The following is a 22,381-nucleotide window of genomic DNA, read 5'->3' as shown; positions in this document are numbered from 1 at the left end:
TCATGCTTTTGAAGGAAAATGTATTCCACCTGGACAACCCTCTCCTCATCTTGTAAGAGGACATGTCTCTCCTTTAGCTCGTTGGCCAAGACATAGGAATATTGAGAGGAAACCCGCATTAGTCACTGAGCTCTTGCATGCACTCAGTATAAGAAAGGAGCAAAAATAGAAAGCTTTGGCTTTCCCCAGGGAAGCACTATGGGTCCTTTCTTTAATACTGGAGCTCAAAGAAGTCACACAGCCCATCGACATTTAACCAAGAATAGAACTCGGGTGACTTGACAAACTCGGAGACAAAGATGTTGCTCTGACCCAGAAAACTCCACTGTTTTCTAATGAATTTTCCCACATCAAGTGTCTCCTTGTACGAAGCAGCCTGGAGGTGGAATTTTCAGATTTCATTATTTAGTGGCCAAATGCTTGTTGAAGAAATGAATGAGTATAAGGAAGGGCTGAGAGCTGGTTGGCAGAAATGTAGCTGAATTACTGTGTGGGCTTTTATGAGAGGCAGAACGGGGTGATGGAAGGAGCCTAGACACTTGGATTAGATGAATCTGCCTCAGTTCCCAGCCTCGCCAATTACTAGTTCTGTGATCTTGGGCAATTTGCTTCGTTTCTCTGAGCCTAAATTTTCTAATCTGTGAAATGGGGTAATAATACCTTCCCTGAAGGGTCTTAGGGAAGATTCAGTAAGGTAACATATGTAAAGAGCACAGCACAGAGCAGGAGCCAAGCAAATAAGCCCACTGCCCCAAATATACGCAGTACTTAATGCAGCTTGGATATAGCATCAAACAATACAACCTGGGGGAGCCAGCAATAGGAGAAAGTTGCCGCCAAGAGATAAACTCATCGAGCCTCTCCTGGAAGAGTAGTCATGTGTGAAAGTAAACCAACAGGCTGTAAATATGTAACCAGAACGTCCAGAAACACCCAGGTGTCAGAATCAAGGTGACTTGGGTATAGCTGCAGTGGCACTAGACTGGAATGTGATTGTAATCAAGTGAATGGAAACCTTTTCAGTTGTGTTCGGACGAAGGCCGGGCCTTCTTCTTCTGTTCTGCAGCCTGATAACACGCCTGTTCATGCAATGAGCCAGACTGCATTCAAGGGAGCAAACGCTGAACCCAGCAGACAGGAATCCAGCCGTCACTGCAGGTGGTGGCGTGGCCCAGTTGGCACATCTCTGGCCTGACTCTCCAACCCCCACCCCCCCGACTCTCTCTGATTTCAGACCCTCCGAATAACATCCTGCTCCCCCAGACACCTGAAACATCACCCTGGAACTTCTCTTTCTTTTAAATAATAAATGACCAAGATTAGTGGTTGCCTTCGTTGGGAGAGGGCATGAGGGAGCCTTCCTGGGTGTGGGTGGGGGAATGTTCTATACCTTGTTCTGGGTGGTGGTTACACAGGTGTTTACATGTTTAAAAATGTATTGAGCTGTACACCTAGTATTTTGCACTTTATGTAAATTATACCTCAAGTTTTAAAAATTGAAGTATAGTTGAATTACAACGTTCCATTAGTTTCTGGTGTACGGTGAAGTGTACACCAGTCTACGTATATGCTTTTTCAGATCCTTTTTCATTATAGGCTATTACAGGATATTGAATATAGTTCCCTGTGCTATACAGTAGGACCTTGTTGTTCATTTTATATATAGAACTGTGTATCTGTTAATCCCAAACTCCTAATTTATCCCTCCCAACCCCCTTCCCCTTCGGTAACCATAAGTTTGTTTTCTATGTCCGTGAGTGTGTTTCTGTTTTGTAGGTAAGTTCATTTGCATCACGTTTTTTTTAGATTCCACATACGAGTGATATCGTATAATAGTTGTCTTTCTCTGACTCACTTCACTTAGTTATACCTCAATTTTTTCAAAAAGGTAAAAACGTGAATGAACGAATAAATGAACAAATAAATGCACACCTGGTTTCTCTATCAACGTCCTGTGCATCCGGTTAGCGTGAATCGGTTAACCTGATCCAAGAGTACCTACTCAATTTGGTGCTCACGGAAGGCTAGGAGGCTGAGCACCAAGGCGGGCCACCAGGAAATGCCATCAGGTGGGGTCCTTATACTTAGGCCTCCTTTAAAGTATAGCACAGGGTACTCTGCTAATGTCAGACTGCTTTCCTTTCTCTGCTGCATGAAAATGTTATCAAGGTCACATGGAAAATTAGTGGGAAAGATCGCCCGTAAAGTGACATTCACACACCTGGCTTCATGCCCTAAACATAATCATAAAACAAAATGAAACGAAACAAACAGCAAAATCCACACTCGTCGCTGAGCACGCTGATTCCCTTTCTTTTACTTCACTTGCACCAAAACCATACATAATTGTTTCGTTTAGAATTCCACTGTTTTTCCTTATTCTCTGGTTGAAGTGCTCTGAGCTCTAAATTAGCAAAAGGACAAGCATTTAGGTGAAGAAAGCTGAGATTATATTGTATTATCTTAGGTTTCCTACTGTTTGCTTTGGACCTGGATCAAACACCAAAACCTCACAAATGGTTCATATACCCCATCAACCAGTTCACTCTCTAGGTTCCACTGATGTAAGCTGCTTGAGGGCAGGGCCTTCTTCAGAATAATAACAACCATAACAATAATAGCTAAATTTTATTTAGTAGATATATCGGCCCAACTTCCTGACATACGTTAGCGATCGGAGTTTTTAGAACATAGAAAACACCCGATCAAGGATAATCATTATCACTAATAACTAGATATGCCAGGCCCTGCACTAAGGCCTTTCTAAGAATTAACTCATTCAGTCCTCAAGACCAACCGTTTCCTTTTACGGAGGTCGGTAACTTGCAGGAGATCACGTGGCCGTGGGAATCCGGCACGTCTGACTCTGAAGCCCATGCTTGTGACCACTTCAGACCCTGTTTCTCAGGGCGTGGTGGTTCCTGATGGCTTCCAGTGAGATTCTGGCGCTCAGCGGGATTTCCTCCACCAGCATCTCTGGGTGTGGGCCCAGGAATCCAGTAACCTCTAACATGAGCCCCGCAGCTGACTCTCTGTATGCTGACAGTTTCAAACCAGTGGCCACACTCTGATTCCTCTCTGTGCCCAGCCTCCCGCAGGGCTTCCATACTTCTGTGTTGGGTGAATAATGTTGGGGGCAGTGGCTGCCCAGAGGCAGGAAACGCAGCAAAGCAGCCGCGCCGGGCCTGGGGCCCAGGGAAGAGTTCAGATGTCTGCCTGCCTCCGGTGGAGACTGAGTGCTGTGCCCTTTACGCAGAGCACAGCCAGAACTCCAGGCTAAAGAGGAAAACACGGGGCCTATTTCCAGAAGCCTGAGAAAGCGATGGTAAGAAAAGAAATACATCGGGATGGCGTGGAGTTGTAAGAAGGGTGCCCGGGGGCCTGGGGGTCTGCCCAGGGCCGGGTGTGAGAGCCAGCGGGGGCTGTGAGGGGTCCCGAGCAGATCGAGCTTCCCTGTCCAGCTGGGTTTTCACGGGCGGTTTAGGGGGAAGTTGGGCCTCCCACCCACGGCTGAGCTACTGTTTCAGTTCCCTTTTCTGGGCACAATCAAGTACTTGAGGCCTTGGCGAGGTTAACCACAGGAAAACCACAAGAAAATGGCTTTGCGGCAGCCAGCCTGAAACTGGGGTGTGAAGAGCTCAACATTTGACCTCAGGGCCCGGGGGAGGGGATGGAGGTGGTGAGAACTGCTCTCTCCAGCTTTCAACCACACGTGGCACCCCAAAGTCCTCAACAACCATAGGGTCACATCGCTGAGCACACTCTGCTGGGTAGGGGCAAGCGTGCTGTGGGACAAGTGACATTTCCTTTCAAAATGCCTTTTATTCGAATTGCAAAGACATAGCATTCTACCCTGGCTGTCAGCAATCCCAGCGCATGACCCACTGAAGCCCCACAATTAAGCCTTCATCTTCTCTGCAGTTCCGCTCTCACTTTCATCTATTTCAATTCCAATTAATCCCATATCATTTAATGAACACTCGTGCTAGTCACCAGAGGGGGGATTAAAGAAGGAAAAGCCAGAGAAATTCCTGTCCCCATGGAACAGATGGTGAGTAGGGGTTTCAAACCTTAGCAGGCGTCAGAATCACGTGGAGAAACAGTTAACAGATTGCTGGTTCCCACCTCTAGAATTTTTCTGGTTCAGTAGGTCAGGGGTGGAGCCTGAAAATTTGTATTTTTAATAAGTTCCCAGGAGATGCTGATCCGGAAGGTCTGCGGGTCCGGAGACCACAATTTGAGGATCACTGGTCTAAACGAGATATTTCTAACCTCAAGTGAGGCTGTACCATCACAATCTGTAGAGAAGCTTTTTCATAGTACACAGCTGGCGCCTGCCCCTCGGGAATCCCGCTAGCACCCAGCTGCCACCCAGCTTCTGGTGGCGAGAAGTCATCCAGGTAATCCTTTAGCTACTTCATAGGAACCCACTTGACAAATCTGAGAGCAGTCTAAACCGACGTAAAAGATGTTAGAACTTCTGGAACTGGCTCATCCGTTATCACCCAAGAAGCACTTTTAAAAATCCAAATGTTGGGTTGCCCTATGGAGATATGAATCTGTGCTTTGTTCTTTGCAGTGGGAGATCGGACAAAGCAGGCATTCTCCTTCCCAAGGCTCCAGAGTGAATAGGGAGCAGAGTCAGAATATAAAGAAAGGTCTCTAGACTAAATCTTCAGATCTTCCTGAGCTGGAGAGCGCTGGGCCGAATGCCCGAGTCCGTGCTTGGCAGGATCAACGTCCTCTTCCGACTACTTCCTAATTTGTAAGTGGGGAGTATATGGCAGTAACATACTAGAACAGGAGTCACAAAACCTTCCTCTAGAGGGCCAGATAATAAACATTTCAGGCTTTGCCGTACAGTCCCTATTGAACCTACTCAAGCGTATCACTGTCTCATGAAAGCAGTCGCTGACAATACGTAAATGAATGAGGGTGGCAGCATTCCGATAAAACTTCATTTACAAAAATGGGTGGCGTGCCAGATTTGGCCGTCAGGCCATAGCTGACCAACTGCTGCTCTAGGGATGGATATTGGAAAGAAAGACCAGGAGCCTCAAATTAACTCGGAGCTGCAGGCAGCTGTTAATTCTAGCAGACTGCGCTCTGGCTCCCCCTGCAACCCTCTGTTCGGCGTGATCTGTACCGTCTAAGAAAAATCGCAAGGTGATGTAGAAAGCAGCTGGAGTAGGGGTTACCTGAACACCAGGGCTCCGTCCCGAAGGCCCAAGGAAATGAAGTCACTGTTGGGTCTCATGGGGCTGTCTCCCCTCCACATCAGCAGGCCGTCTTTGGCAGTTGTCTTAAACCTCATGAATGCATTTGATCTGGATCCTGACACCCTGGAGGAAATACACAAATAATGACATCAGATCAACCAGTCTCCACCAACATTCATTCCTGAGGAATCCCAGATTCCTCTGCCAATTATGAGGATAATCTGACATTTCTGACTCTTACTACCAGGAGATTAGAAAAGGCATCACCACCACAGGTCATGCCATGGGTCTAAAGGTCTGACCTCCTCATTCTGCACTTTGGAGTCTGTCTCTCTCCCCAGGTGTGGTTAAATGCCACAAGAGAGCATTTGATGAGTCACAGATCAGCCAGACTGTGGCCAAGGCCACGGTCCCAGCCTGCACCCCCAACACACACCTCAAGTCTTCCCTCTTTCCTGTCCTACCACTCACGGGTCCTTGGGAAAGTGTCCCCTATTCCTCAAAAGGAAGTGGTTTCCTTAATTACCAAGAGGTTCAAGCGGGCAGCTGCTCTGGGCTATGATCGTGGCTGTGGATGGCTATCTCTGGAGGTGACATCCTGGAGGGCAGAGGAGGAATGACTGGACAAGGGGCAGAGTGTCAGACAAGGAAGGTGCCTTGTCTGGAAGGAAGGTGATGGGATAATGGTCTCGAGGGGTGTTGGGGCAAAAACAGGGTGGAGAGGAACAGGAAGATGAGAGGAAGGAAGGGGTGGTCAGGAATGTCAGGTCCCGGCCCTACAGCTTTGGCTGGGAATAGGCTCACGTGATTCTGTGTCCCTATCAGTTCTGAGATGTTCTTAACAATTCTTGGGAAGAGACTAGTTCACAGATCCAGTTTCCCTAGAAAGTGACCAGTGTTTCATCTGCAATAGGAAGAAAAGCAACCATGAGTCCTTAAATAAAAGGTGAGATGAGAGTAAACATAATTTAATATTGCTCCTAAGATGGCACTACTGGAAAAAGCTCTTTATCCATTTTCCTGTCACGTGCACCATCCCTCTGTCTCACGAACATGGCCTGGAGCTGCAGAGTGCATTCAGTAGTGAACAGGGGAGGGGACTTTTGTCTAAGGCTTCCCAGAGCCTGAGCCAGACAGGAGGAGATCAAGTTTGCCCTCCCCAGGCAGGGTCTCAGAGTGGTGGGCGAGGAGCAGGGTCCATGATACTGACTGCTTCACCAGGCCAGGTGCAGAGCAATCCAGCCCCGGCCTGTTCCCTAGAGAGCTGCTTTCCCGTCTTCTGTCCAAGTTTCCTTCTTTCCCTCACTTGCCTTGGAAACACTGATTGGTACAAGCCAATCACGATGGTTCCATTTCTCTTGCAGTGACTGGTTTAGGGGTGGGCATGTGACCCACCGTTGTCCAATGAGACAGAGGAAATTTATCAGGAGGACTCTAGAAAAGACTCCTTTCCTTTTTAATAGAGTCACATGAAAAAAAAAGTTTTTTTTACTTGCATGGGATATTGCCATGATTTACAGCCATTTAATGAGCATTTATGAACAACTATCTTATAACCACAAAGGGTATAACCATTGGAAAATAAGCTGAGGATAACAAGGCAGGAAAATGGGTCTTTGAATAATACCGTTGATTATCTGAATTAATCAACTCAGGATCCAGTCTAAGTCTGGACAGCTTGTTATGTGAAATAATAAATACCCTCCACGTTTAAGACATGTTGAGCTGAGTTTCCTGTTACTTGCAGCCAAAGGCATCTAACTGAAGCAGACCCTGAGCTTGACTTTTACCTGCAGCTTCACACACATGCACCTACATATATGCACACAGGTGCCATTGGGCTTTCTGCTTTGGGGCACTGCACCTCCTCCTTTCACCAAACCCCTCTGCTCCCAACCACCCAGTGCCTCTCGCTAAGCACCAGGGGGCTAGAAACTTGGGCCTTGTTCACACGCTCCCAGTTTCTAGGGACTGAACACCCTTCCATCTCTGGGGAAAAAGGGCTTAAGAAAGAAGAGGGTTTCTTGGCTGGGAATCTATTTTGCCTAAGGCCCATGCAAGACAACCTTGATAAACACAACATAAGAGTAGAGAAACAAAGCCCTGTCTGTCTGGTGTGTGTTCAGAGTCACCAGGGACATCCAGTGCCCTAGGAAAATGTCTCTCAACCTCTTTTGTTCCTCGAAAAGCCACCAAGTTCCACCCTAAGAACTGCATGCCTTTGGCTTAAAGCATTGCCTTGGTCTGTGAAGATGTGATCAACCTGAAGAGGATGGGAACATTCTAGAATGATTGTGCTGGTGGTAGGGTGAGGGATGGCACTCTCTAAACTACAAAGAGCTAGGGGGGAAGGAAAAGAAAGAGAAAAGGGTAAACTGAAAGCGTCAAAGCCAAGCTTCACTAGATCGAAGACTTTGCCTAGAGCCAGTCTTTCCCATGTCGTGCAAAATAGGCTATTCCAGACCAGGAGCTTGGAGCCCGGAGCGGGCTGGAGCATCTGCCACCAGCGATTAAAAGCCACAGCTGTGACTCAGGCATCTCCTTAGATCATGCTCTTGTATCCACGTGAAGAGAGCTGAGGAGCCCCCCACCGAACTGGAAAGAGCCTGAAGAGGACAGTGGACCTCGTCGATGGAGACGCAAAGTAGGACACGGACCTGGGGCTGTTGTTTGGTAGAGGATGCCCCAGAACCCTTCCTCGGCTGGCTTCTTCAGACCATGGCCACAGAGCAGCATCACGCTGACTGCCCTGCTGGGGAATCGGACTCATATAACCCTGGCTTCGGGAGCATCAAGTTCTCACTGCCTCTCAAAGCCTGAATATTGGAAATCCCGGGGCCGGGCACGTCCCTTTCTCTGGGAAACGTCCCTTGGACCAGAAAGGCTTTGGGTTGTTTGTCATGGGCTTGTTTCAAAGGTTGCATTTTTGAGTTTGTTTTTTGTGTTGTTTTTGTTCTAGTTTCTATGTTTATTTTGTATGTTTTTTCCCCTCTGGGACTATGGCTAAATTCTCGTGCCTTTCTGGAGAACTATCTTCTGGCACGGAAGATAAGGAAAAGCTCTGGGAAAGATATTGAGAAATTGACCGACCAGGAGATAAGGAAGGTGCCTGTGGAAGCTTCTTACCTCTTGAGGATATCCGGATGGTCATATGTCAGGTAACTGCGGCCGATAAACTGAGGGATCTCAATGGCTTCTGTGATGGCTGAGACAGAACAGAAAATGGAGGTTACATGCTACATGGCTCTCTTGACCCCTACACTCCACCACGTGGCGGGAAAATACAAAGAAAGCCAGTTCCTGGAAGCAGGACATTTATCAACTTGGCAGCCCCTTCCTCTTGGCTGTACAGGCACTTGGCCTGGTTTGGGACTGCCCGGCCTGATGGCCTGTAATTGGCATCTCCCTGCTGTCCCCTCTCTGGGGCTGGCCGTCACTCCTATCGGTCTCAGCACTGCCGAGAAGGCCTTGCAATATGCCAAAACTTGAACTGTGCCCAATTATTCTTGGAAGCCAAAGGGCAGGTCTTGGGCCATGCGAGGAGCAGCTGGGGATAACCCTGTTCTCCAAGGGAGGCAGAGAAAACAATCCCCCCAACAAAACCCACCAGGATTTCTCTAGCTGAAGCCAATCTGGTCCAGAGCCCTTTCAGCCATGACCTCAGACACTGGTGAAGCAGAGGGGATGAGGCTTTGACAATTGTTTGCAAATCACCTTCCGGTGTTGTATTTCACAAGATTTTCACCACAATCACAGGAAGGAGCTGGGGGGGGGGGATGGGAGGGTTTGATTGTTCCCATTTTTATATTTTTACTTTATCATTATTATTTTTTGCGGTACGCGGGCCTCTCACTGCTGTGGCCTCTCCTGTTGCGGAGCACAGGCTCCGGATGTGCAGGCTCAGCGGCCATGGCTCACGGGCCCAGCCGCTCTGCGGCATGTGGGATCTTCCCGGACCGGGGCACGAACCCGTGTCCCCTGCATCGGCAGGCGGACTCTCAACCACTGCGCCACCAGGGAAACAACCCATTTTTATAGACTAGGAAATTGAGGCATAAAATCATCAAGGATTTGCCCAAGATCATACAGCTAAGAAAACAATAGACCATGAGCCAGACCGACTCTCCCCAGTTCTGGCCCTGAGCCCGCTTTTTACTTTTCAATATTTTAGAGGTGTGTTTCCTTCCTCCCAACTTCTCATCTTTGTGTTCTTGAGGAATCTCCTTCTTCCATACAGTCAGTAAAAGAATAGGCTAAGGAGTTGTGTTTGGTGTCACAAATTAGGGATAATTTAGGGGATTTCTTCTAAAGAGATTATAGCAATATCTCTCTTCTCTTTAGAAAGGCACAAATGGCAGTTTAAATAAATTAAGGTAGAGTGAATCTCATGTTTAAAGAAATGTGCAAAACGAGAGAGAATAAGCCAGCTTATAAAACGAGTTCTAGTTTCACAAAAATATGCTGTTGGTACAAAGACATTGAACTAAGGACTCTATACCCAGGGGAGAAAACGTACAATTATTGACACTACAAACGACAGGAGAGTTTAAACTCAACTTCTAAACATTAAAAGAAAGAAGAAAGGAGGGAAGGAAGGAAGGAAAGCAAAACACAAAACCCAATGACATTGGGCCCCCAAATATAGGTTCCTGTGTTAGCAGGTCACCACAGCATGCTCCCATTCTCTTCATAAAAAAATAAAGGAAGGAAGGAAAGGAGGAAGGGAGAGAGAAAGAAAACAAGAAATGCAGAACAGAAGTAAAAAATGTTAAAGACAGTTTCTGAGGTAACTAAGAAATTGCTTCACTGTCCTCTGAGGCAGCATAGCCCAAGACAAGGGTCTGCTGACCGGAGCACCTTCTAGAGACTGAAGTGAACAGCTCTTGCATCTTAAATTCTGGGCTGTACCACAGGTCTATCTTCCTGTGCTTAAAGCGAGTAGGAGGAAGAAGGAAGAAAAGGAAGTCGAGAGAAGGAAAAAGATGCAAAATGACACAAGCAGAAAGATGGTGGGAAGAGGGAAGAAGAAGGGGAAAGTAGACGCCAGAAGAAGAGAAAAGAAAACCGTGGAGAAGGTGTAAAAATGGATGGCAGCCCCGGGCAGGGGAAGGAGAGGGGGATGGGAAAGGTGAGGCTGGGAGAGACACCCAGAGGAGCAGAAATAGAAAGGAGAGGGCCAGAAGGGGGGATGAGAAGTAAGAGTGCGAAATGCAGGAGGGCAGGAGAGCTCTTAGCTGGGCTGGCAGGCCCCGGACTGCAGGCTGCTAGTGCTGAGACAGGAGGAGAGACTATCCCACCCAGAGCTGAACATCACCCCGGCGCCCCTGCTGGGTTAGGCTGAGCCTCAGGCAGGGCCTGTCCCCGCTGTTGGGTCTGTGGCCAATAGTCCTCATTCCCCTGGACTCCCTGAAATGGTCAGGGCACACTCTGCACCTGGACCCTCAAAGGGGTTTGTAGGAGCCCCGTCCAGGTGCCTGCTAAGCCCCCCAGCTCAGGAGCTCAGGGCTTCCCGAGGTCCAGCTGGGGGACAAGTGTGTTCCCAGAGCCGGCGATTTTGGAGGGAGGATGCCCACCACCCTGGGAGGTGTGTCCCCCTCATTACCTCTGCAGGTGGTTGGCCTGCACTGTGCCCGCAGCCTGCCTTGGCATGAGCCCAGGGCACTGTCACAGCTTCTCAGGGCACTGTACACAGGACTCACTGTACTTACTATTGAGGCAGTAGTTCCCACACTCTGCCAGGTGCCAGCATGAAACAGAACAGGGAAGGTCAGAATCTCACAGTCATTGTAAAATCCCAATTACTTTGGTTGCAGATTTCTGGGAACCAGCCTTGCTGCCCTCGGGAAGCCCTGCAGGAATTCACATTCCTCTTACGGAATGTGAATCTGATTCCCAACAGGAACCACTGGAAATCTGCATGGTGAGCACCAAGTCACCCAACACACCTCCCCAGTCCCAGCTCACGAGCGGAGGCACAGGTGGTGGTGGACCAAGAAGATGTATGTAATAAATTGTCTGACACTGAGGCTCCCCTGAGCTTGTGCTGACAGTCCCCATTTAATCTAAACCTGGAGAAATTCCTTGTTAAAGTTACTTACCTTGTCAATGACCATTTATTTTCTTGTTTCCAGGCTACGTGTGAAAAAGGCATGATAAGCCAGCCAGCTGCCTCTTTTTTCTCTCCGTAGTGGAAAATATCATCCTCATTCCCACCCCACCCCCTTTGCAATATTCCAGAGCCCTGGTGACGTGGGGATTAACAAAGAGCAGGGGAACGCTCTAGAAATGACACCGCGGAATACAAAAATGGTGAAAATACACTCAGTGTCGTCAGCGTATGTGGATAACTATTAACTCCGTCCTACAACATTACAGCTAGAAGTGACCATCTAGTCCTTTCTGGCCCTTTGTGGTTTGTTTAAATATTGTCAGCACAACTATATTTGACCCTAACCCTTTATATCTAATTTCTTCTACATTGTCTTTTTTTCTGTGGCAAAGGCACTCGTCGAAAAGTGTTTCTGGTGCCTCCTCACACTTAGACCTAAAAGCTCGTGCCCTCTGGTGACACAAATAATACCCCCAATGAATAGCCTGCAAGCTAGGCAAAGCATTTTCCACTGCAGGGACTTGAAATTCCCAATGGACCATATGACGAGTTAAGGGGAGCTTGCTGGCTCCTTCATAGTCCCAGGACCAGTGAAGGAAGGACCTGGGGTGTAGTAGTAACCTAGCTTTCTCAGCAGCCAGGACTCCTCTCAACAATCCCCTGAGAGATGGCCATCCAGCCCCAGGGAACACTTTCCACAATGGGTAGCTCTCTCGCCCATAGGGCAGCACCCTCCACTGCTGGACAGCTCTACTTGGAGCAGATGTCTCGGTTCCATGAAACTGACTCTGCAGCCATTAAGTAAAGAACAGCAAAAAAATGTTTTTCAACAATACCAGTCTTCAGCTATCTAAACATGAACATCTAGGTTGAACACCCCCCCAAATTTTCCATTGTTTATAATACACCATCAAAAGAAAACAAATTCCCTGTAGTATGCACAATTTCTGTTTTATTTACTTGTGATGTGCATACTGAGTTTTCTTAAATTATAGCCCATACTTAATGATGCTATGTGTTTTATGCACTGGGACCCCTCTCCCCGGCCAAAAAAATCACCCAAATCACACCCAGCAATACGATGTGAATTTACTAGACGCAACATAAAATGTCCAGAATGTGGGAGATCAGTATGGACCAGGCAGGTTCCCATCTCTGAGGACTGCGCATCCCTGACAAATGTGTGACCTAAGCCATTAGCTTTCGGTGTCGGGAGTGAGTGTAGAGCAGCTTCAGCTGCTACAGAGAAACAACCCCATCTAGTGGCCTGCAGGGTCCTGCATGGTCTGAGCCCACACTCTAATGCAGGGAAGGGAAAGGAGGACCCGGCTCAGAGTTCTTTCCCAAGTGGCCTGTCTGCTACGGGCTGGGGGAACCCCAGGAGGAAACAGCTGCACCCTGCACCCCTGTCTTGGACACGCAGAACATAGCAAATGCTCTGAAAAGTCCCACAGAAGAGACAGTGGTTTGTTCACCCAGGATTACCCAGATTTATTTGACCCCAGAAGCCCCCTCCCATTTTGTGCCTATGAATGTATGCTGTCTGTCTCTCTGTGTGAGAGCAGAACAGCCTTCAGTATTCCTTGGAACTTAAATTTTTACACATGCTTCGTGGAACTCTGCTTTAACTCGTTAGTAACTTCAATACAAGAGCCCTGAGAGACTGGGACACAGGTGGGTAAATGTGGATGACAGCAGAGAGAAAGAAGACAGAAATCTCTAAGGATGGCGAGTATCTTTTTGAGGAGGGCAGATTTTTTTTTTTTTGCGTTACGTGGGCCTCTCACTGTTGCAGCCTCTCCCGTTGCGGAGCACAGGCTCCGGACGCGCAGGCTCAGCGGCCATGGCTCACGGGCCCAGCCGTTCCGCGGCATGTGGGATCTTCCTGGACCGGGGCACAAACCCGTGTCCCCTGCATCGGCAGGTGGACTCTCAACCACTGCGCCACCAGGGAAGCTCAGAGGGCGGATTTTTGACACCCCTCTGGTGAGGTGAGAAAAGGGCCTTGGTACTGGGGTACAGCATAGGGTGCTGAGGTTTGAGGTGGAAGAAGGCACCTAAGAGTGACAGCCCCCAAATGGAAGGTGAGAGGACCACCAAGCCCTGTGGGTTTTGCTGGCACCTGGAGTCGCGGCTGGGAGTTGGAAGACCCTCTGGATCCTCCTGCCCCGGTTGGGGACAGAGAGGCTCACTTTTCTGCATTTCAGTGGGAGCCCGGTACCCACCTCCATCTGGGCTCAGGCTCTGCTCCTGCCTCTGATTTTGCCAGAGACAAAGGGCAGGATGGGTGTCCCAAAACACCCTCAATGTTCTGATGGTCTGGGAGCCTGGACCGCTCCAGGATTTGTCTGAGTTTCTGGCCCCAGCCTGTCTGCACCACCAAGAGGTGAGAACAAGTTTCCAATCTCCTGACTAGGGTCCCAGTGGAATTCGCCTCTGAGGATGGTAGAAAGAACCAGACTCACTGAGGATCCCAGAAGCTAATTTCCTGACGGAGAAGGTAGGCCTTGGTATGGACTGGGGGAGGCCTGGCGCTGGGGATTTCTACAACATGCTGCCCGCTGTAAAAGGGCTGGTTTAACTTCTGTGGGGAGTGCTAGGAAAGGTTCGTGCTTTTGAAGCATGATCTGTTAATCAGGGAGGGAAACAACCCTTAAATATATGAGGCTAAGAATCACCTTGCTAGGGCTTCCCTGGTGGCGCAGTGGTTGAGAGTCCGCCTGCCGATGCAGGGGACACGGGTTCGTGCCCTGGTCCGGGAAGATCCCACGTGCCGCGGAGCGGCTGGGCCCGTGAGCCATGGCCGCTAAGCCTGCGCGTCCGGAGCCTGTGCTCCGCAACAGGAGAGGCCACAACAGTGAGAGGCCCGCGTACCGCAAAAAAAAAAAAGAATCACCTTGCTGGATCAGACAGGATCCTCTTTGACAACCAAGGATGGCTTCTAACCATTCTTTGTTTTTCTCACGAAGAATATACCCCAACTTTTAGACCGTTCTCCTGCATCTCTGTGGAACCAGCTCTCCTCCCTTTATTTCCGATCCTTACGCAGGACTAGAGGCTCACCTCAAAAGTCTGTTTGGTAACTGTGCACCTCTGAGAGCCTGCTGGGGCCTGGAAAAATTGTCCTTAACAGTCCTAACCTGCACCCAGAGTCCCATTAATCCTCTCAAGCCATATAACAGGAGAAGTTATGTGACACAGGCCACACCTCCTATATACGAATCTTCTCAGGATTCGCAACAGTTGCCATTTGGCCAGAAACACCATCTTTATTTCAAAGCACAAGGAGATACTGACATAACACAAGGACAGCTGATGTTCTGCCTGGATTTTAATCTTGGCTCTAGCCTAGGATGTTGAAGAAAAAGAGCCCTGAAAGCCCCCCAGAGCCCCCCTGCCACGGTCCATCCCCTTGGATCTCGTCAGGAGGCCCAGGCCCTCAGCCATCTGAGTCTTCATTCCGGGGAGATTTATTTCTCATTGAACCCGAGCCTGTAGTTACAAAGCTATACACGTGAGCACTTTATATCTGCATGGTTCATGTTCTGTAACAGGAAAGGAGGGTTAACACGATCACAAATTATCCTCTCCTTCCTCCTTTAATTCCCAGAGCGAAAAGTTCACTTAAGCTTGGACTTTATATATTGACCATTAGTGTCAGCATTTAAGGCAGGAGCAAGCTTGAATTTGCCTGCAGTGAAATTGAAGACCTAGGAGATTCAAATGCTGATGTGTGAAATCCAGATGGAACGGGCCACTCGAGCTGAACCTCTTCAAGTACCTGCTATTAGCTAAACAGTGATTTGCTTGTTAGAATTATAATCAGCCTCATTCACAAATGTTCCTCTTCTTTGGGGGTTCGTCACCAAGGTGAGCTATGTTAATAAATATATTTCATACGATTTGCCATGCAGGTTTCAAAATTCATTTCACTGTACTACTACTTAGTCTTCCAGCTGGAAAACGGGCACCTTTCATATTTTCCAAGACTGCTGCAAAACAACCTCTCCTAGCACTCCATGCCCCGAAATAGCCACCTGTTTTCCTCTAAGCCCCACTTCTAATAAAAACCAGGAACCTGGAAATAAATAGGAAAGAGAAAGAGCACGTTCCTTCGCTTAGGATGGCCGCCTTCTTTCCTTCAGACCTGTCTACCTTTTCTAATTAGTTCCCAGACAGGTGAAGTCACCTGGCATTCTAACAAGAAGGCCCACGTGGCCCGACATGACACAGCTGCACAACGCAGGCCTCCTCTGGACCCGCCGTGGCCTCCGCCTCCTTGAGCTGGTGTGGAAAGCTCAGGCCAGCAGGGCCTGTGGTCTGGGACTTGCTCTGATTTCACACAAGGGCAGGTTGAAAGCTGAGCGGCTCACAGCACTTGCTGGTGCATTTTATTTTTCTCACCAAGAATAATAACGTTTAATATCGGTTGAGTACTTACCAGGCGTTCTTCTAAGGAATGTCCGCTGCCTCATTTAACCTACGCTACAATTCTCTGTGTTAGACAACATTGCTCTATTATTCCCATTTGACAAATGAGGAAACGGAGGTACAGAGGAGACACAGACAGCATGGAAAATAGTCTACAGAAGGTTATTCATATTTTTGTTTGGAGCAACGAACGTACAATTCAGATTCTGCCATACTTGGCAAGATGTCTCAGATTTCTCCTGGCCGCATTCACAGGTAGGAGTCAAAAATATTTAGTCAAGACCTTTATCAGTCTATAAAGCCCAGGCATCCACCTGTCAGGATAGGCTCTGGGAGTGGCTCAGATGTAGGAATCCTGGAAACCTCCCTTACCCATATTATGAGTTAAACTCTTTCTTTTTAATTTGGCTGCCTGACCAGGGATCGAACCCAGGCCCCGGAGGTGACAGCGCTGAGTCCTAACCACTGGACCAACAGGGAATTCCCTATGAGTTAACATTTTGATTGCTAGACCATGAGGGGATTCTCAGGGAAGGAGCCATGGTAGGTTGGGGGAAGGGGGGGGAACTATTTACTTACTGTTTACAGAACTGTTTCAGCATTTTAATTCTTATTAAATAATTACAGTAGTTTATATATAATTCATCATCTAATATGCTATTGACATCATTGATAAAAATAATTGGTATGGCTGTCCCGGGGTTATCAACTGGCCCCCCAAACGGTCTGTCCATTCCCTCTGCTCCCAGAAGCAGCACCTGAGTCCCCTCTCCCCCTCCCCTCCCCGTGGTGTACCTTTCTGGCAGTGCAGCCCCTCGAAGCCCAAGGGGCAGTCACACTCATAGCCCTCCTTCCTGGGCCGGCAGCTGCCCCCGTGGGCGCAGGGGGCTCCCACGCAGGGGTGGGCTGCATTCTCCACGTTCACGCCCCACGTGAAGTCATGCTTCACGTGGATGGTCCGGTCATTCAGGATGATCTTAGGAAAGAAAATGTAAAGAAATTCAGGAATTCAGAAAACGTCTTTTCGGTCTTCCACAGCTTTCCTCAGCTAAGGTGAACTGTGCCTAGCGAGGGCGCTTTAAACAAAAGAGAGAAAGTCCGGTTGCTGCTTCTATAGTCTTGTAAGCGACACAGGAACTGAAGTGATGACATCTGGTGTTTGGGACACTCTGCATCGCTTAGAAGACTATACACGCAGCTTCCTCTGTCTCTGGAAGACCTGGCTACTCAGTGAGGTCGTAAAGAAGTCCCAATAACCACAAAATTAGGGTTCTAATTCTACATGTTAGAATCACCCGAGGTGGAGGCGGGGAGGGTTAAGAAACATGCTCATGCCCAAGCCCCTCCCAGACCGAGTGAACTGGAATCTCTGTGGGTGAAATGGCGTCATCGGTAACTTTAAAAAGCTTCCCAGGCGAGTCTAAGGTGCGGCCAAGGTTGAGAGATGCTGCTAGGAAAGCGGAGTAAGGAAGAACACAACACAAAAATGCTACACAGGCAGGAATCCACGGGCGGGTGATCGTGTCTGGAGGTGGTGGAATTGTACTGCTGTGTCGTCCTGGCCAGAGTTCTCTGCCGCTTCTTCCGGCTCCACCATCTCGGCCCCGCAGTTGCCCCCCTCCCTCCTGCTTCCTCCCTCCCCTGACACTCTGGAATCCCCTTCCTGTTCACATCCTCTTCCCTGGAGTGAAACTCAGGTCACATTCTTAGCACCGTGTGCATATTCACCGGACGAGAGAGCTCTTTGCTCTCACCCTTTTCCCCTGCAATGGGGCTTTAGTGAAACTGATGAATTATAGGGTGAGGTTACTGGTCTCCCCAGACACAAATAAACGGAGTGTGCCTTGGCCCTGAGCTGTTGGTATTTCAAAGTCTCACAGGCTTTGCTGAACTCAGAGACAGAGAGGACACATCCCAGGGGAAGGTCCACCACGCAGGGGGTCCTAAGAGATTAGCAATGGTACTTCCAGCCACTAATCCATGTTTCCACAGGTTTGCCTAGTTGTTAGGGAGTGTCAGGAGAGCTGGGAGAAAACTCTTCCCTAGCCCTGAATCTCAGAAGCTGCCGGACAAGAGCCAGAATCTTTCCGCAGTCTCCTCTTCTTGCTGAGAATGCAGGACTTGAACAAGCCACGAATGGCGCGGCCCACTGCAGGGTAAGGCAGAGCCGATGACTGGGTCACTGGGAGGGGAGGAGGGCCTTTCCAGGAAGTAAGGAGGAAAGGCTTGTGTGTGCTGCGTGAAGAAGGGGGCAAAACCTGACACAGTAGGAAGGAAGGTGAAGCCTCTTAGCAACTCAGCCCGCTTCCTAATTTCAAACCCGTGATTACACACATGGCCGATGGGGGCCATGTGCCCACCCCCATTCCTGGAGGGACAACGGTCCGAACTGGGGTGTCACTGATATCACAGTTCAGCAACAAAGGGAAGCACACCAGAGAGAGGAAATATTGACTGGGCCCCTTTTCTGGGCCCTACACTGGGATACAGAGTACAGAGCCCCAGGGGCCCTTCCCAGAGTCCAGATGTGCAAATCGTGAGAGGACCCTCCTCTCTCACTGTCCCTCCATCATCTTAGCCTCTCCTGGCTTTGCTGCAGGTCTGAAAGGGATCAGTGGCCCCCATTCCTCCAGTGGTTGCTAAAGGGAAACAGGATACTGCTAACATCCAGGAACCGGATGTGCTTTTCTTCAAATTCTTTTCCCCCAGTGTTTGGTGGTCCTGGAAATCTGGGTTGGTGGGCCAACCTGCATATCTGTTGCAGACAGGACATAATCTCATGACTGGAGGGATCATGGACAGCCTCAAGAGAAGGAATAAGAGACAGATATGAATGGGGTCAGCATCCTGTCTCTTTTACTAGCTGAGTGGATTTTTTCCAGACTTCTATGGAAGGACTTTAATCTGTGCTCAAGAATATGGTTACATGATTGATGAACAACTGTTAAATCATGGTGGTGGGGATGGGAGCGGAGGCGGCAAAAACAAGTGGGTCTTGCCTTGAGCAAAAAGCAAAGTGACCCCAAAGAGAAGCAGGAGTCCCTATGAGACTCCATCCTCTTCCTTCCATTTTGATGAAGTGTCTATAGCGACCTGGTGCCAGGTACCTCCCTCAACAATCCCAGGATATTTTAGTGGATGTGTCGTACAAATTCATCTTCACTGAGTCGCATTCATGGGATGTCTGCTGGATATAGCTAGGAGCAGACGTTATAAGAAAGTGGGGTTGCAAAGGTATGCTCTGAGCACTAAAAAATATAGTTTGAAAAACGTTAAAAATTTCTCAAGCTTTCTTTCTTGGGTGCAGCAGTTTGCACGGATCAAAGTTCTCAATTCCACTGTCTGCAGTCAAGGTCACACAATACACATGAGGAAGGGAAGCCTGTACCTTCTGGATGCTCCCACTGAATGGCTTGAGGATGCCCGAGTTCTTCTTCACGTCATCATAATTGGGGACCCCGCCAATGAAAATGTCCGAGTTGCACTTAATCTGGGTGAAGCCTCCCTGCCAACAGGTGAAAAAACAAAACACGGTGCAACTTCAGAAAAAAATGGTTAAGATTACCAAAGGTATCTTTGGTTCCCTGTCAGGGAGCAAATGGCAGAGACAGTCTCAAGACTCATCATGACAATATGTCTACACATTGGCTTGACCTTTGCCTTGTTTTGCATTGCTACTTACCACTTGTTGGAAAATAAATTTCTTGACATTTCTGAGACTCAGTTTCATCACCTATAAAATGCGAGCGGATATGGTAGACTGTTCCATCATCAATACCCCTCTCCCTGTAGGAAGATTACCTCCAACCTGTCAATCTCAAGTGGGGCTATGTAACTTGCTTTGGTCAATAAAGCATGAGCAGAAGAGAAGTTAATCACTTCTGGGCAGAGGCTTTCGCAGCCAGGAGGGGTTCGCCGTGCCCTCTTCCCCCACGCCCTGTTCCTTCAGCCTGGGTCTCGGATGAAAGCTGCAGCTGACCATTGACGGACATGTAGCGTGAGTGAGAAATAACTCCTTATTATAAGGGGCTGGTATTTGGGGCTTATGTGTGCCGTACAGTCTAGCCTGTCCTGGCGGCTGAGATTCCACTGACTTAGCACTTTGCCTAGAGTTGGATGCATATTCACTAATGGTGAAGATAGAACCTCTTTAGGCCAAGAGAAAGGGAAGGCATGGCAGGTGGGAGGCATTCCTTGTTATCAGATACAAGGGCAGAGAAATTCTTTTCCAGGTTCTCGGAGAATTCCCCATTGTCAATCCCCAAAGGCTTCCCCTGCTTCTGGTCATTTCAACAGCCTAAACCCAATGGCTGGGCTAGATAACAAGCTGTGTGTGAGATGTAATGTCTAAACTCCTTTAAACATGAGTCTCAATTAAGTAAAATGTCCTAAGCTAACACACATTTGAGACCTCTGGGGGATGAACACACTTTGGGTAACATAAGTTATTGTTTCCTTTATGATCAAAAGAAATACAAACAGTAGCGGCATTTAATAATTTAACAAATATTATTGGGCACCTACTGTGTCCCAGGTACTAAGTGCTGCACAAACAACAGTAAATAAGAAAGTCCAGGTCCCTGCCCTCCAGAGGCTTACGCTGGGGAGAACACAGACAAGTGACCGGGCAGGTAAGATTAACCCTGTGAGGACTGTCCAGGTGACTACGGGTGCACCTGGCGGGGAGGGGGCATCACATACTCTACCGCAGACATAGGGAGTGGGGAGGTGCACTAGGGAGAGTTAGAACTGAGAAAGACACTGGGCAAACTCAGGGCTTAGGGGGCACGTAGGTATAGGGCAGAGGCAAGGAGGGACCAGATCATGCATGGATAGAAATGTGCATTTCACCCCAAAAGCACCCCAAAATGTGCACTTCACCCCAAAAGCAATGAGTTTTCAGCAGGAGAGAGAACAGTCAGACTGTGTTTTAGGAATATAACTGGCCAGAGGGAGGAGGATGGATTTGGGGTCTGGTTGTGATGGAGACAAGAGAGGAGGGAGCTCCATCTAGGGGAGCGCTCACGGTGGTGGGGTCCAGCCAGGTAGAAGCAGAGAGGTCTTGGATTAAACAAATTGAACTGCCTTCCGTCAATAACCTTCAGGCAGCTTCGAGGGTTCTTATTTAACTAGCGGGGAGGTGGAGGGGGGTGGTCATCAAAGAAGGGCTTTCGCGAATTCTTGTGGCCCCATGAAACAGAGAACCAGACAGGAGCTGTCAGCACACACCCCCATGAACCCATCTCCATCTTGTCTTTAAAATAAAATACTAGGAGGAAAGCAGGAAGCCTGCAGGGTCAAAGGGATTTCAGAGAAGCAGGCTGTTTTGAAAACACTTGCAGTTTCTTGGTTGGGTCCAGCGAACGGGGCGGGGTCTCGTGGGGTGAGAGGCGTCCCCTTTGGCTGCCCATCAAAATCCTCCCCCGCCACCGGCGGTGGATAAGAGGCGGGGCTGCAGCGGCCACGCCCACGCAGGACCGCAGGAGATAAACAAACAGACCCACCGAGGCGGGCCTGTTCTGCGGTGGGATGCTCTGGGCCTGCATCTGCCGCTTCCGTTCGGCTGGGAGTGGTTGGAAAACCTGAGCAAACGCCCTGGTTGGGTTTTCCTGAACCCTGGGAAGCACTGCCTTTCCTCTAAGTCTGCATAGCTTGGCTCACCCTGCGCTGTTGGTATTTCTCAGTGCAGCCAGGAATCTGGCCCGGATACTTAGGGGCTGGGTTAGCCCCCAACAGTATCCTCTAATCCCTGACCCCACCCGTCTCTCAAACTCCAAGACCTCTGCCCCTCTCAGCCACACCTTTGAACATGGTGTGGACAGGACAGCTGCAGGCACTGAGACCCCTGCGGGGTGATCTGATTAAGGTTTAACTCCTGGAGATCAAGCACTGGGCCTTCCCACTCCTGTCTCAAGGCAGCCTCACAAGAACCACCCTCAAATGCACACACAACAGCCACGCCTTCCCTCCCACATGTTTATACTGCTTTCCAGGTGGGCAGCCCTCCGGTCAGCTCCATCCGTTCAAATAGCCAATAGGGAGGACACGATTTTACCATATTGTCTAATTCTCATTCCCTGGCGTGGTAGTAACAGAACCGGAGGTGTGGTTTCTACCTTTGTGTTACCTCTTCACTGTTGGACCCCAATGGTAAATACCGCCTCCTGAAGGGCTCCTTACTTAGAATCCAAGGCCTTAAGCCCACTATTTACAAACACGCCCATCCTAAGTTTTTGTTACTGTTTTACAGATGTTGGTAACTAGAGCCTAAAGCGATACAAGGCTTTTTTGAATTTATATTATTAAGTCAACACACAGTCAGATCTATGCTTGTGAGCTTCTGATCTTGTCTTGGACTGAAGTCAGCTGTTAGAGTTTTCTGGATTGCACAAGAAGTGACTCCCATTCTCCCTTTAAAATCCACTTTCTTTTATTCGTCTCCCTTCCTTCTTCCCTGCTTTCCTTTCTTCCTTCCATCTTTCCTCCCTCCCTTCTCCTCTCCCTTCCTTCCTTCCACAAATATATATGGGATGTTTTCTAAGGTACTCGCCTCTTGAAGCAGAGCCCAGTTTCTGATTCTTCTAATTCCCAAGGAGGTCCTTGGTTCTGATAGGACCACCCA

The 22,381-nt window shown here is 48.8% G+C and overlaps 1 protein-coding gene across 1 annotated transcript in view; it reads right to left on the bottom strand.

The window, feature by feature from the left end:
• Nucleotides 1-22,381, bottom strand: part of EGFLAM (EGF like, fibronectin type III and laminin G domains) — a 170,721-nt gene that overhangs the window by 5,311 nt on the left and 143,029 nt on the right. Inside the window, exons 17-20 of the mRNA XM_082650903.1 lie at nucleotides 19,148-19,264; nucleotides 16,555-16,735; nucleotides 8,346-8,424; nucleotides 5,199-5,342 (exon numbers count right to left, since the gene is read on the bottom strand). Coding sequence (XP_082507029.1) covers nucleotides 5,199-5,342; nucleotides 8,346-8,424; nucleotides 16,555-16,735; nucleotides 19,148-19,264 — 521 coding nt within the window. The remainder of the gene's footprint in view (nucleotides 1-5,198; nucleotides 5,343-8,345; nucleotides 8,425-16,554; nucleotides 16,736-19,147; nucleotides 19,265-22,381) is intronic.

Source organism: Grampus griseus (genome assembly GCF_964374135.1).
Source record: "Grampus griseus genome assembly, chromosome: 3".
In the NCBI taxonomy this organism is placed as follows: domain Eukaryota; kingdom Metazoa; phylum Chordata; class Mammalia; order Artiodactyla; family Delphinidae; genus Grampus; species Grampus griseus.
The sequence above is the reverse complement of the archived record's forward strand: the minus strand, read 5'-3'. Positions and strand labels throughout refer to the sequence as shown.